At 47.1% G+C, this 14646-nt stretch overlaps 1 protein-coding gene across 4 annotated transcripts in view; it reads right to left on the reverse strand.

The window, feature by feature from the left end:
* gabbr1b (gamma-aminobutyric acid (GABA) B receptor, 1b) overlaps positions 1-14646 on the reverse strand; it is an 80256-nt gene that overhangs the window by 28166 nt on the left and 37444 nt on the right. For all 4 annotated transcript variants that reach the window (XM_061060424.1, XM_061060423.1, XM_061060425.1 and 1 more), the window contains one exon: positions 6946-7106. In XM_061060424.1, the coding sequence (XP_060916407.1) occupies positions 6946-7106 (161 nt within the window). The remainder of the gene's footprint in view (positions 1-6945; positions 7107-14646) is intronic.

Raw genomic sequence — 14646 nt, forward strand, 5'->3', positions numbered from 1 at the left:
AGGCAGAGACACATTCATCAGAGAGAGGCTGGAGAAAACATTTACCCAGCAGTCAGTCTGATTTATCCTGATGCACACACACGTACACACACACACACACACACACACGTACACACACACACACACACACACACACACACACACACACACACACACACACACACACACACACACACACACACAGGCTCACATACTCACTTACAATCATCAATGAATAATCAATACGCTGTTTAAATGATAATGTGTATGTATGTGTGTGAGGAGGGGGGGGGCATTAATCATGGAGCAGACATGCTGGAGGACCGAGTGTGATCATGTTTGTCGTCTCCATGTCACTAACATCTGTCACAACATGAATACACACGCAGAGCAGAGAGAGCTTCAGCAGAAAATCGATAGTGACTCTGCAAACAGGCAGGGTTCAGGCTGCTGCTGGTGCAGTGGTTAGTGCGCACGCCCCATGTATGGAGGCTTTAGTCCTCCAAGCGGGGCAGCCCGGGTTCAAGTCCAACCTGTGGCTCCTTTGCCGCATGTCATTCCCCACTCTCTCTCTCCCTGATTTCTGACTTTATCCACTATCCTATCTCTCCATAAAGGCACAAAAAGCCTAAAAATGAATCTTAAAAAAGGCATTCTAGTTAAAGCACATGTTACAATTAAAGGAGCAGTATGTAGCTCTGACACCTAGTGTTTAAAATGGGTACTGCAGTCCAGATTCTAAACACTGCAGAGAGCTCCCCCCCTCCTCTCTAGAGTCGATGCTCATGCAGGTTGCCATATGGTGGACACTGAAGCTCTCTAACCTCTCTCCATTTTTCAAAAGCATCTCCAACATTGATCCTAGTTTGAGCACGTTTCTGCTCGTGGAGCTTATTAGAAACATGCAGAGGCTTTTTAGGTCGGGTACAATCACTTCTATGTGAACCACTTCTCTTGCCCGCTTCCATCGCTGCAACACCTGTTGACCTGATAACTGCTCTCACTGGAGACCACGATGACACAGATAACGATACAGCCTGACATGACGTCTCAATCTGTTATGAATAATATCTGCAGGGATGAACACTCTGCTTCTTGATGGCTCACTCTCTATTCTTCTCTTGTTAGATTCGTCATCGTCCTCGTCCTCTTAGCCTCGGCCGTTGCAAACAGTAAAGAGACGGGCTAACTGAGTAGCAGGAGAACTAAAGCACACTGCCAAACTCACATAGTCCTAAAAGCCGGCAACCTTGGCAATCAGTGGACGTGGGAGAGACGCTGTTCTGCCTGTTGAAAGTTATTTTTCTATTAGATGGTCTTTGAAGGTTTGGATCTCTGATGAAGGTTCAAACATTAAACATCAAATATTCAAACAGGCTCAGTGTCACTTTCTGCTGATCAATGTATCTGTTATCATCTCTGACTACATGTAAACTTGGACCAGGCAGGTTTCCTAGCAACCAAATCCTAAATCTGTGTGTGTGTGTGTGTGTGTGTGTGAGAAGGGGAAACCTGCTGCTGAGGAGAAAGAGGAAGCTGCTCCTCCTCCTGATCATCATCATCCTAATTTCTCTCTGCGAGCAGGAAAGAGACCTCTCCTCCTGAATAGCTGTATTTAAGGGGGGACGCAGGGGTCATTGATTAACCACAGCACTCAGGGGAAATCAACACACAATCAGATGAACCCCCCCCCGCCCCTGACCTTTGAGATCAACCTTTGTCAAACATGATCCAGTTTCAGCTGATCTGAGACATGCTCTGCTCTGGTCTCCATGCCGATAAAGCTAACCCCCTGTGTTAGCAATTAGCACGTTAGCCTGAGGAGCTGCTGCTGGCCTCAGATCATCCCGAGTGCGCTCAGTGCGACGAGCAGCTGGTCTGTGATCAATGATTCTTCCACCGTTTGTCTCACTGAGCTCACACTGACTCTCGGTGATCGTCCATCTGCCCTCTGTGTGTGTGCGCATGTGTGTGTGTGTGAGTGTGTGTGTGTGTGCTTGGAACATAGAGCAGCACCAATCTCGCCTTCTTCAGGAGCCAAATCTGTGTTTTTGTTTGAACTGCAGTTGCCTTGGTTACTGTTGTCATGCCAACCTCTTCCCCCCCTTTTATCCCCCCCAACAAACACGCACAAACACGCAACATTCACACACAAATCAGACTCCAGCGCGATGAACTGAAGATCCAGTTTTCTTCGTTTAGAAAAGCTTTAAAAACGTTAACCTGGTGAAACACAACTTACAAATAAAGTTTTGACAGTTTTGACAAACTGCAGGTGACGCGGCACACACCTGAGCTCTGACCCGTAAACATGCTGTTTAATCTCTGATGTGTATTCTTGTAATAAACCCTGAATCAAGCGGCTGGCGAGCCCTGTCTCGTACAAAAAAATAATACATCCTGTCATTTCTCACATACACAAATGTGCATAATGTGATTTTGGACCGTGCTACATGCTCAGTGTGACGTCAAATTTAAAGCATGAAAGTGAGCGGTTTTAGACGTAGCCTCTGTGTCCTGTTAGCAGCTCTGTAAAAGAAGATGTAGGGGTTTTCCTGCTGGGCTCTAGACCTGCTGCACCTCCACTGGTGCCCATTTGTTAGCTGCAGGGTCTTCAGCTGGGGACCATCGCTCACAGATGTTTCTCCCCTTAACCCAGACAAAATCTCCTGGTGGCGGGGCAGCGAACGGGAACATCTCCCCGCAGCTAACATTGTTCAGGAGTGTCTCGCTCCTCATGCCTTCTCTGCCCGCTCTGATACCTCCCGCTTTGCCTAAAGCAGACTAAGCCTCGGTCTTTCAGCAGACGCATCACTGAGTCTCCCACAAAGCCTCAAGCCCTAACTTCCACCGGGTAGAGTCTTGTGCTCCATCAGGCTTTCTCTGAATTCCCCCAACCAGGGCAGCGTATTTTATCAATACGATACACTTTTATTGTCCCTTTAGAGAAATTTGTCCTGGACTCAAAGTTCTGCCAAACATTCAGCTGCTTCCACTAGAATCAAGTAGGACCAGTGCCAGTGGGTCCTAGTGGGCCAAAAAAGAAATGAATAAAAACTCCTAGAGCCTAGAAAGTATCACACATTGAACTGAAATGCTGTGGATCTCTGACTCTCTGCATCCTGGACTTTAAGATTTCTCTCTTTCCGTTCCCAATCTGCTCTTCAGCATTCTTCACATGCACAGATATTGAACCCCTTCATGTCCTGATCGGGTTTTTCCAGCTCTGCACCTTTGAATTGTTTTTGTCTTTCATAACATTTACACAGAAATAGACGAGCAGCAAAGATCCCGAGGTGAGCGGGTCGACAGAGAGCTGTTATCAGAATGTGCTTGTGCAAAGACACACACACACACACACACACACACACACACACACAGGTGTTCCTCTATACAGCAGGTAGAACATTTCTCCGAGGCTGCGACCCATTTAATGACCCCGCTGCTGTTTTTAAAGCAACAACACACAGAGGAGAGCCAATTATCCTGAAAACGGCCCCAGACGGTGTGCAACCGGGTGTGGAGAAGAAACGCAGACACAGTGAGGACACAGAGATTAATATGATCTGAAGATAACACCGAGGGCAGCCCGGCACAGACTCAGTGAATTTACACGTGAACGACGTTATAGCCAATTGGGAAGTAAAGGAATCAAGATCACTTGTTTTTTCTTCGAAGGAAACACATGTTGGGTTTTTAAATATCCAGTTTGCTGCTATTATTAGTCAGACACACTGAACAGGACAGTCAGATTTGACAACGTGTCAGTGTAGTACAGGCGGTAGATAACAGTCAGCACAATCCGTGTTTGGAGAACAGAAGCTGAGCCCGGGGGTCGACAATCTTTTCCATGAAAGAGCTTTTTTTTGCTCCCCCAAAAAGAATCCATCCACTGGAGCTGGAAAATAAATTGGAACCTTACAATAAAGTTTAAGGTTCAAATATGTGCAAATTGCACAAACACATTGGCAATGTTGAGGTACCAAATAATTTCCAACGTTTTTGTGCAATTTAAACAGTATGCAGGAGTTTGCCTGCAATTTTTGATAAGTGAAAACCCCAATTTGGGGTTCGTAGGGCTTCTTTTGTTGTTGCATTGGTATCAGATTTGGTATCAGTATCGCTGATTTTAAAGCAACAATATGTGACGTTTCCACTTTAAAGGTCGAGTCAGTAATGTTGGCTGCAGCTTGACTGGGCCCCTCCTTCTCCTCCTGGGCTCATCACCCCCAGAAGCTCACCCTCGATGCAGGATGTAGTGTATACGTTTACTGTTTGTACCTACACTGCGAGCTACTGCACGCCTGTGTTTGTCACCTTCCTGTCCAATAGGATGCAGACCAACTCCACGTCCACGGGTGAAAGACAACACAAGGTTCACCCTCGTTTTAGAACGAGCTTTATCCGCTTGGTGTTTCTCCTCACTGTGATTGTATTTTCATTTCTTTGCTGCTACGTCGACGTCCGTCATATTCACCGGTTTGAATCAAATCACTGAATGTTATCCACTCCTAAACTCACCTGCTGTGCTGTCATAGGCTGAGGAGCACACAACCACTCACCGCCAACAAACATCCTGAGCCGATCAAAACAAACCAGAACAGTAAAATCCAGTCAGAGGACAGGGTCAGACAACGTGTGTGGAGGCCCAGAAGGGACGGTGGAGCAGCTTTACTTTAGGAGAAGTCTATATTTTATCTTATTTCAGGAAGAAGCTTCTGACTTTAAAATAGTAGATTCAAAGTTGATCTAACAGTAAAATAACTTTCAACTGGGAGAATGGCGTCTATCCCATTTTCACAGAGCGTCCCGCTCGTCTGCTTTCAACACTTTGTACAGGAACTCTGACGGGCGCGGTTCTCTCGCTTTACTGTGATAGTAGAAACAAATAATTCAAATGAGAACCCAAAGATAGTTTTTACTGAGAACAGAAGTTATTCATTTAGTTCGGACTTCAAACTCTTAAAATTCATCCTGAAGGAGGTGATGGAGGTGATGGAGGTGATGAGGGGGTGCAGGTGATGGAGGTGACTGAGGTGATGGAGGTGATGGAGGTGACTGAGGTGATGGAGGTGATGGAGATGATGGAGGTGACTGAGGTGATGCAGGTGACTGAGGTGATGGAGGTGACTGAGGTGATGGAGGTGATTGAGGTGATGGAGGTGACTGAGGTGATGCAGGTGACTGAGGTGATGGAGGTGATGGAGGTGATGCAGGTTACTGAGGTGATGCAGGTTACTGAGGTGATGGAGGTGACTGAGGTGATGGAGGTGATGGAGATGACTGAGGTGATGGAGGTGATGGAGGTGACTGAGGTGATGGAGGTGACGGAGGTGACTGAGGTGATGGAGGTGATGCAGGTGACTGAGGTGATGGAGGTGATAGAGGTGATGGAGGTGATGGAGGTCACTGAGGTGATGCAGGTGATGGAGGTGATTGAGGTGATGGAAGTGTTGGAGGTGACTGAGGTGATGGAGGTGATGGAGGTGACTGAGGTGATTGAGGTGATGGAGGTGACTGAGGTGATGGAGGTGATAGAGGTGATGGAGGTGATGGAGGTGATGCAGGTGATGGAGGTGACTGAGGTGATGCAGGTGATGGAGGTGATGGAGGTGATGGAGGTGATGCAGGTGATGGAGGTGATTGAGGTGATGGAGGTAACGGAGGTGACGGAGGTGATGCAGGTGATGGAGGTGATGGAGGTGATGCAGGTGATGGAGGTGATTGAGGTGATGGAGGTAACGGAGGTGACGGAGGTGATTGAGGTGATGCAGGTGATGGAGGTGATGGAGGTGATGCAGGTGACTGAGGTGATGGAGGTGATGGAGGTGACAGAGGTGATGGAGGTGATGGAGGTTACTGAGATGATGGAGGTGATTGAGGTGACGGAGGTGATGGAGGTGATTGAGGTGATGGAGGTGATGGAAGTGATGGAGGTGACTGAGGTGATTGAGGTGATGGAGGTGACTGAGGTGATGGAGGTGATGCAGGTGATGGAGGTGATGGAGGTGATGGAGGTGATGCAGGTGATGGAGGTGATTGAGGTGATGGAGGTAACGGAGGTGACGGAGGTGATTGAGGTGATGCAGGTGATGGAGGTGATGGAGGTGATGCAGGTGACTGAGGTGATGGAGGTGATGGAGGTGACAGAGGTGATGGAGGTGATGGAGGTTACTGAGATGATGGAGGTGATTGAGGTGACGGAGGTGATGGAGGTGATTGAGGTGATGCAGGTGATGGAGGTGATGCAGGTGATGGAGGTGATGCAGGTGATGGAGGTGACTGAGGTGATGGAGGTGACTGAGGTGATTGAGGTGATGGAGGTGATGCAGGTGACTGAGGTGACGGAGGTGACGGAGGTGATGGAGGTTACTGAGGTGATGGAGGTGATGGAGGTGATGCAGGTGACTGAGGTGACAGAGGTGACGGAGGTGATGGAGGTTACTGAGGTGATGGAGGTGATGGAGGTGACTGAGGTGATTGAGGTGACTGAGGTGATGGAGGTGACTGAGGTGATGGAGGTGATGGAGGTGACTGAGGTGATGGAGGTGATGGAGGTGACTGAGGTGATGGAGGTGACTGAGGTGATGGAGGTGATGGAGGTGATGGAGGTGACTGAGGTGATGGAGGTGATGGAGGTGACTGAGGTGATGGAGGTGATGGAGGTGACTGAGGTGATGGAGGTGATGGAGGTGACTGAGGTGATGGAGGTGACTGAGGTGTTTGAGGTGATGGAGGTGATGGAGGTGACTGAGGTGATGGAGGTGATGGAGGTGATGGAGGTGACTGAGGTGATGGAGGTGATGGAGGTGACTGAGGTGATGGAGGTGATGGAGGTGACTGAGGTGATGGAGGTGATGGAGGTGACTGAGGTGATGGAGGTGACTGAGGTGACTGAGGTGATGGAGGTGATGGAGGTGACGGAGGTGACGGAGGTGATGGAGGGTCAGTCTGTCAGACACTCACCATGCTGTCGTAGTGGATCAGCTCCAGCTCGTAGTCCGGCAGGATGTCCGTCCTCTTGTTCACCAGGTCCAGAGCCATCTGAGCGGCGGGGAGGCAGGCCTGTCCCCCCGGCCAGCCCCCGCTCATGGGGAACAGAGCTCCGATGTAGAGCTTCTTCTTACCTAGAGCCGGGCAGGAGCAGAGGAGGAGGAGGACAGAGAGGGTCAGAGAGCAGCTCAGGAGCCGGGACATCGCTGACGGAGGATTCAGATTCAGTCGGTTTGACCCTCAAAACAACCAAGACGCTTCAGATCTGAGTCTGTGGAGCTCTGTGGTGGGGTCAGGAGATCTGGATTCCCATGAGCTGCTCACATATGGGAGCACATCAACGAGATCATTTGACTGCATAGAACCATGCACGAGTTAAAGTCTCCTGCTCTGCTCTGACTAAATGATCACTGCGGGCGTGATGATCCACTCCAGAGAACTTCATAAACCCTCCACTCGCTCAGAAATCCTTGTGAAACTCGTTTAAAGAAATCAATCAGCAGCAGAGAAGAGATGAGCAGAGATCATTCACAGCAGCGGGAGGAGCTCAACTTGAATATTAAGTCGGGATTAAATCAGGTGAGAAGCTCTTTCGCTGTCCGAGGTCCTGAAACTAAACTCAGAGAATCCTTCAGCTTCAGCCTGAGAGAATAAAAACAGCTCCTCTGTTCTCCTCTGCGTGAGATATGAAGAAAAATCCACACAGCGCTTTATTCTGCACGGATCCTCTCGTCCTTTTTTCTTTCCTCTTATGCGACCACAAACAACACACGGCACATCATGCTGTATAAAAACTCCGCAGCACACCAAAAATATCTGTTTCCAATAATCCAATAAAGTCAATCAGGAGAGCGACTCATTTAAAAGCAAGGTCGATCTGCATGTTGCTGGAATGCGGTGAAGCCCCTCCGGAGGGGAGACGGAGACTGAGGCTGACTGCAGCAGAGAGGGAGGCAGAGAGAGAGAGAGAGAGAGAGAGAGAGGGGGGGGGAGATAGAGAGAGAGGAGGAGGAGGAGGAGGAGGAGGGAGGTTCAGTCTCTCTGTTTCACAAACCACTTTGAATTTGCAATCCCTTAACACAGCTCTGCTCATTTATCTTTCCTCCGCCCGCTCCATCGACAACCAGCCCTCCCTCCCTCCCCTCCCTCCCCCTCCTCCTCACTCCCCCTGTCGGTACATCCTCCCCCAACCAACTCAGACAAATGTTAATTAACCGTCAAAGACACCTCACCTCGTGGCCCCCGGTCCCCTCGCTCGTCCTTTCGCCTTCACTATTTAATGATAATTCTTTTGAACCGATTGGACGAAGAATCCTCATTAAACCGATACTGGAAACTGTCCACTCAAAGTCATTCATTCATTTTAATCAAACGGAGAACAGAGCAGGATTAACTCAGAGTGAGCCAGGCTCAAACCTCCCGGGGCTGAAACAGGAAGCCAAAAACTGCAGTTCCTCCAGTGTCCACTAGAGGCTGTCTCCAAAAGTGAGTCAACCCCCATAGAGCCCCATTTTAAAGTGTCCAACTTTACAGCAGGAATAAAAACGTTTACAGACCCAGGTCTTTTATGAAACCTGTACCAAGGTGCGTTTTAATATACTGTAATACTTCTTATACCTTTTTTTTTTTTTTTTTGCTGTGTCCAATATACCAGTGCAACCAAAACACCAGTATAAGGTGTGGACTTGGATCTCAGAGCTGGGAATGACATCACACCCGAGTACACCGCGTCCCAGTTCCAGGTTTTTGCAAGTTTCAGTGAACAGGCTGGAGTTTGCACCTCTCAGATAAAAGCTAAGCAGTTAACAGGTGACAGTTATGGTCTTTTTATTTTTTCCTTTCAGGTGTCATTTCAGCACAAATGTGATTTTTTTTTTATCTTGTTCATAATGAGCAGAAAGGTCTTTTATTTTGAAAAGCCTCATTCAGAGAGTCATTAAGCTGTAATGAATCATTCTGTGTCTCTCCCCATCCAACCCACTTCCACACGTTTCTCACTGCACTCATGCCTTCCATTTTCTATCTGTGTGTGTGAGTGTGTGTGTGTGTGTGTGTGTGTGTGTGTGTGTGTGTTAACTCTGTGTGTGTATCTGTGAGTATATCTTTAATAATGTATCAGCACAGTGATGAGCTGACACCGATCCTTCTCTCCTCATTATCAGCTCTTATTTTTTTCTCTGCTGCTTTTCTCATTATCTCTCTCTCCTCCTTACTCTCTCTCTCTCGCTCCCTCTTTCTCGCTCCCTCTCTCTGGGTGGGTTGATGTGGATCTATATCTGTTTCTCGCTCTCTGTGGGATTACGGGTGCAGAGAGAGAACAGAGGGTGTATCTGCTCCGCCCACGTCTCTCTGCAGCTCGCCGTTATCACAAAGTGTGCCGTCATTCTGTGACTGTTCAACCACTTTAGATTTTTTATTTTCCCTCTCCTCTGTTTGGAGCGTTTCCTCTCAGTTAATGCGCAAACACTTTGTGCGACGCTGATAAGTGACTCTGACTTTCTAAATAATGAGCTCATTCTGTATAGTGGAGTTCTCCTGATGAAGAACGTAATGAAGGAGCGTACAGACAGCTCACTCCTCTCGTCATGTTCTGCAAACATTCATTAGCCAAGGTCATGAATGTGTTCATTACTGTAGAACATATGAATAAGACATGATGCGCGTCTTTGCACAAAGAGACTTATTAACATTTTAAAGCCGTTAAAGCCGTGCTCAACATTATCTCGACTGGCCTCGTGTTGCATTCTGTCGAAATTGCAAAGAGACATTGGCGACATTTCTGTACTGAGACACCTGCGCAAAACTCCTGAAACATCCGGCGTGAGCTGCATGTGTGAACGCAAAACACAGAATATTACACTGCAACCTATAAGGGGATTTTTCCTGCCAGCCCACAAATACATTTTCCGCTTGAAGTCAGGGTGAGCCAAAGTGAGAATGCAGAAGGAATTATTCAACAATTCACCGCGAAAGCGAGTAGGAGGGGGAACGGGTGATGACATGTATATCCTACGACCACAGACTGTCTGCACATGATGACACTGCTTCATCTTGTTTTCTGTTCCCCAGAATGCTGTTCTTAAAGATGTAAATATGAACGTTTGAAGCCTGAGTGACATCACCCGTCTGTTCCTGCAGGGGGCGCTGGAGCCCCATCGATGGCGGCCTCCGTGCTGGAAATGCTGTCTCACCCTAACTTTCAGCCAACCTCACGACAGGCTGAGAGCTGGAGCTGAGGCGGGTTTTAAACCTCCTGACCACCGCGCCCACCTGTGAATCAGGTCAGCTACACGCCTTATTGTGAATAACTCTTATCCTTCCTTGAATCAAACGATTGAGTCATCAAAAAATTCACAGTGTGTGCCGATCGAGGTCTGAGCTAGTCAGCTGTATTTCTGCTGTATAAACAGGCTTCTTTAAGTTGGGTGCGTATGTGACTTCCTGTGATTCTGCAGCCAGCCTCTAGAGGATACTTGATGAACTGCAGGGTTTTGCACTTCTGCATCGTCTTCATTTTTCAACACAGCAAGGCTGCCGTTTGGTTTGCACACGATCAGTGCGACCTCTGGCACATAAAGAAACCGCTTCATTAGATTTTCTGTTTGCCAGTAGGTTCTTTTCTGCTCATTTTTTTTATATTATATACATGTCAAACTACACGTCGCACTGATATAAAGGCAAAAAGTGTCATCATAGCGGAAACAGTCAGGAAAAGTCTGTCCTCAAATGTTCTAGACATTTTCAGGAGTGTATGTGTGAAAACAGCTCAAGTCAAAACGCTTTAGAAAGTCGGACAGCATGATATATTGAGTGTAAGAATCCACTGGGAGTCTCTGTCGGGGTGATGGATGGGTCCTGTGTGGGACCAAAAGTCAGTGTTGAGTTTCTGCCGTGAATTCAAAATAAACCAACAAACTTTTCTGTAAATCTGACCACACAGTCCTGGTGCCTCATCCAAACCAAACTAGGGCAGTGTTTAAAGCTCAGTGATGGTGATTACTTGGTTGGTTTAGTAATAAATCATGTGTGAAGCTGAATTAAGGAGTCATTAAGATATCTGATGTCAGAGAAACGAGTAGCAGTCAGGAAATGTAACTCGTCCATACAAGGCAAAATATACCCTACATAAAAATACACATGCTGGGGGATTGTGCTGACTGACAGACACAGAAAAGGGTCAACTATTTTTCCTTGTACATCTATGTTTAGATTATAATTTTGTCAGTTTTCACAAACTGTAAGGAAACTGGGTTAAGTTCAGACACTTTCTCCTGCATCAGCCAGATTGTAGCTGCAGGGATGTGTTGTGACCGGCTCATAGAGAGAGGCGCCTGTAGGAGCAATATTTAGGAGGTTTAACGTGTAAGACACCTTTGGATTCCGGTCATACACATTATAGGTTGAAACTGCATGGTGAAGCAGTGATTAGAGCTCGCAGCGAGGAGGTTCCTGGTTTGAATCCCCCCCCCCTCCGTCTGACAGGAGCCTCTCTGTGTGGAGTCTGCATGTTCTCCCTGTGCATGTGTGGGTTCTCTCCAGGTACTCCGGCTTCCTCCCGACATGCTCGTTAGGTTAACTGGTGACTCTAAATTGTCCGTAGGTGGGAGTGTGGCTGGTTGTCTGTCTCTGTATGTCCGCCCTGTGATTGGCTGCTGAACAGTCCAGGGTGTAACCCCGCCTCTCGCCCGATGACAGCTGGGATCGGCTCCAGCCTCCTGGCCTCTATACTATAGATAATGTATGTTTCAGCAGCTAAAGCTGTACACACACAGACAATGCAGGACATGAACCCAGTCGCCATGGTGATGATGTTTAAATATGAATCAGCTGTTTAATGCAAAGGTGTATTAGATGGTGAAGTCTTTTATTAACCTCCTCTTTAGTGTTAAACTCTAATTAATGACTTAGTTTATTGTATGTATGTTCCCCGCTCTGCACGTTATCTCTGACTACGTTTTAAATAATGTTATGAATAAAGAATTTATCCGTCCCAGTTTGTATTAAACAGAGCAGAGATCTAACAGAGAGATTATTCACCTCCTCTATCTCTCTCTATCGTTGATCTAAGTTTTACATTTCTATATTTGCCCGAGCACTAAAGCCCAGCGGGGAAGCTTCAGAGCACAATCACATGCGACACGTTTGCATTACTCACGCTGCTGCTGCTGCTGCTGCTGTGCTCCACATTCTCTGTCTGCAGCTGCTCTCGGGTTTCATGTCCTCTAACATGCCCATTGTGCAGACATGGAAACACTCAGAGCCTGCACAGGTCCAGCTCTGAATCATGACAGAGAGGCTGCAAGCGAGTCAAAACCAGGTCTAAAGGAAACCAAGTCAAGACTGGGACCAGACCAACGTGGTCATAATAACCAATTAGGGAAACCTGGAGGCAAAAAACACCTGCGATCTGTTACAGACTCCTCCCACAACTCAGCTATTATCTGTGTTTGCATTCTGTCACCTGAAAGGGTTAAAACGTAAAGTTGTATGAAATGTTTCTTATGAAAGAGTAACGACACACAAAAGAATGTTAAAGGTACAGTATGTCAATTCCTCCACCAGGGGGCTCGCAATCAAAACAATAACAAAAGACAACATCAAGGCTGGCGGGGAATCATGGGAGTGATTCTCTCTGCCACTCCACCCAACGACCTCCGATACAAACGACCAACGAATTGACCACAGTCAAGGAGAACGGGTGAAACAAACCCCAGCAAGAGAATATGTTCACCGACGTCAGCTGTTTTTCTGATTCGATGTGGTGTGATATAGTCTGCCGTCCAAAATCTTAAAAATAGAAAGAATAGACTGTGTCTGTCCTCTGACTGTTATATTATGTTTTGGTTGACTCTGGACATTTCTGGGCGGGGAGCTGGTGTGTTTCCTCCAGTCAATGACAGCGCGCAGGTGAGTTCAGGACTGAACACAACTCAGTGATTGGACGCAAGTCAAACCAGCCAATATGACGGACGTGGACGTAGTGACAAAGAAGAGAAAAAATAATTATAGTGAGGTGAAACGAGGGTGAAGCTTGTGTTGGCTTTTACCCGTAGATGTGGAGTTGGTCTGCAGGTGACGAACACCTGGCGGTTAGCTTGTGCTAGCTTGTAGTGTAGATACAAGCAGTAAACGTACACACTACATCCTGCTGTGAGGGAGAGCTTCTGGGGGAGATGAGCCCAGGAGGAGGAGGCCCAGTTTGAATGTTGTGTTTACAAACTGAAGAGAATTAAAAAAAAAAAAAAAAAAAGGTTGTACAAATGTCACGATTCTTCAACACTTTTTGATACCACATGTTTTAAAACGACCCAGTCTGTTACTGTGAGGATTGATGGTATCATAAAGTACTGGAGCTTTACAAAAACACATATTTAAGAAGGTGTGATGCAGAGGAATGAGTTCATCAAAACCTGCAGGCAAACTCCTGCACACTGTCTTCACTGCACAAATACACTGGCAACGTTTCTGTGTTCCTGTGTATCAAACACATGGAACGTCGAACAGAGCATCTCCCCTTCTTCGTACAGGATGGAAATAAAGTAACGTTGGTTCAGTACTTTGATCAACGGTTTCGTAGTTGTAAGCAGAACGCCCTCCACAATAAGGACGTGAGTCTCCTCCTCCTTATTGTCAGACTTTGGGACGATCTCAGAATCCAGGGCGTGTTGTAAATATTAGGCTCAGTGTCAGTGCCACAAAAGTTTAAAACAATCTGTTGTAGTTTATTTGATGAATAATTTGAACATCTTTTTGTAAAAGAAAAGGCGGGTTTAGTCCTGCTTGCCTTCAATTTTCCAGCCGTCCCTGTCCGATTAGTACTTTGGACCTCATGCATCATCTCTACATCTAAAATCTATTCAACACGCTCCTCATTCATTTCTCCCTCTGTTTAGCGTTTTATTTGATCTGAACGTGGTCAAAGTGCTCCTCCGCAGAGTCTTCCTCTCAGTGTTTGTATTCCTCACACAGAGGGACTCTCTCCCTACTGTCTGTCAGAGCGTCGGCCCGTCATGCTCGGCTGCATGAGGCCACATTAACATTCATCGTCCTGCAGAGCTCAGAGAACAGTGACGGACACGGAGACAGCAGGAGAAAAAGGAAACTTTTCTCTGGTCACCGTCTCAGGTACCCGAGGTTACTGCACGGCTCTGTGTGCATCTTTAAACAGATTCGACATGTTTGAGCTCTTAATATTCAATTTAAGCACGCACGCTAAGATTACCAGGATGGTACAGAAACAAATCCCTATGCTGGAGGAGCCTCTACCAAGCTCCGGCGCTTTGTAGACGTCCTGTGTGTTTTTCCAGGCACCACTTCCAGTCCCGTCCCACCAGGTGAGAACCACGGACCAAAAAGTTGCACTTGAACACACCACAAAGACTACAGCCGACTGCCAACCACCACATACGTTCTGGAAATAACTCTCCGTGCCAGCAGGCGGCGGTAGTCCATTGTTATGATACGAGAAGACCATTTTCACACCGCTGTCGCTCACCACTCGTGTTATAGGTAACCTACTAATGGAGAATAATGTCTGATAAAAAGTTGAAAATGACGCTGGCGTTGTCAGCCCTTGGTCTTTTAGTGGAAAAAGAAAAGAAGAGGCGGAGGCGACAAATAAGGAGAAACCGCACTAATGGGTGAAAGCATGGATACTACAGCGGCATGCTCAAG

The sequence above is a fragment of the Labrus mixtus genome, chromosome 16 (assembly GCF_963584025.1).
Source record: "Labrus mixtus chromosome 16, fLabMix1.1, whole genome shotgun sequence".
Classification (NCBI taxonomy): domain Eukaryota; kingdom Metazoa; phylum Chordata; class Actinopteri; order Labriformes; family Labridae; genus Labrus; species Labrus mixtus.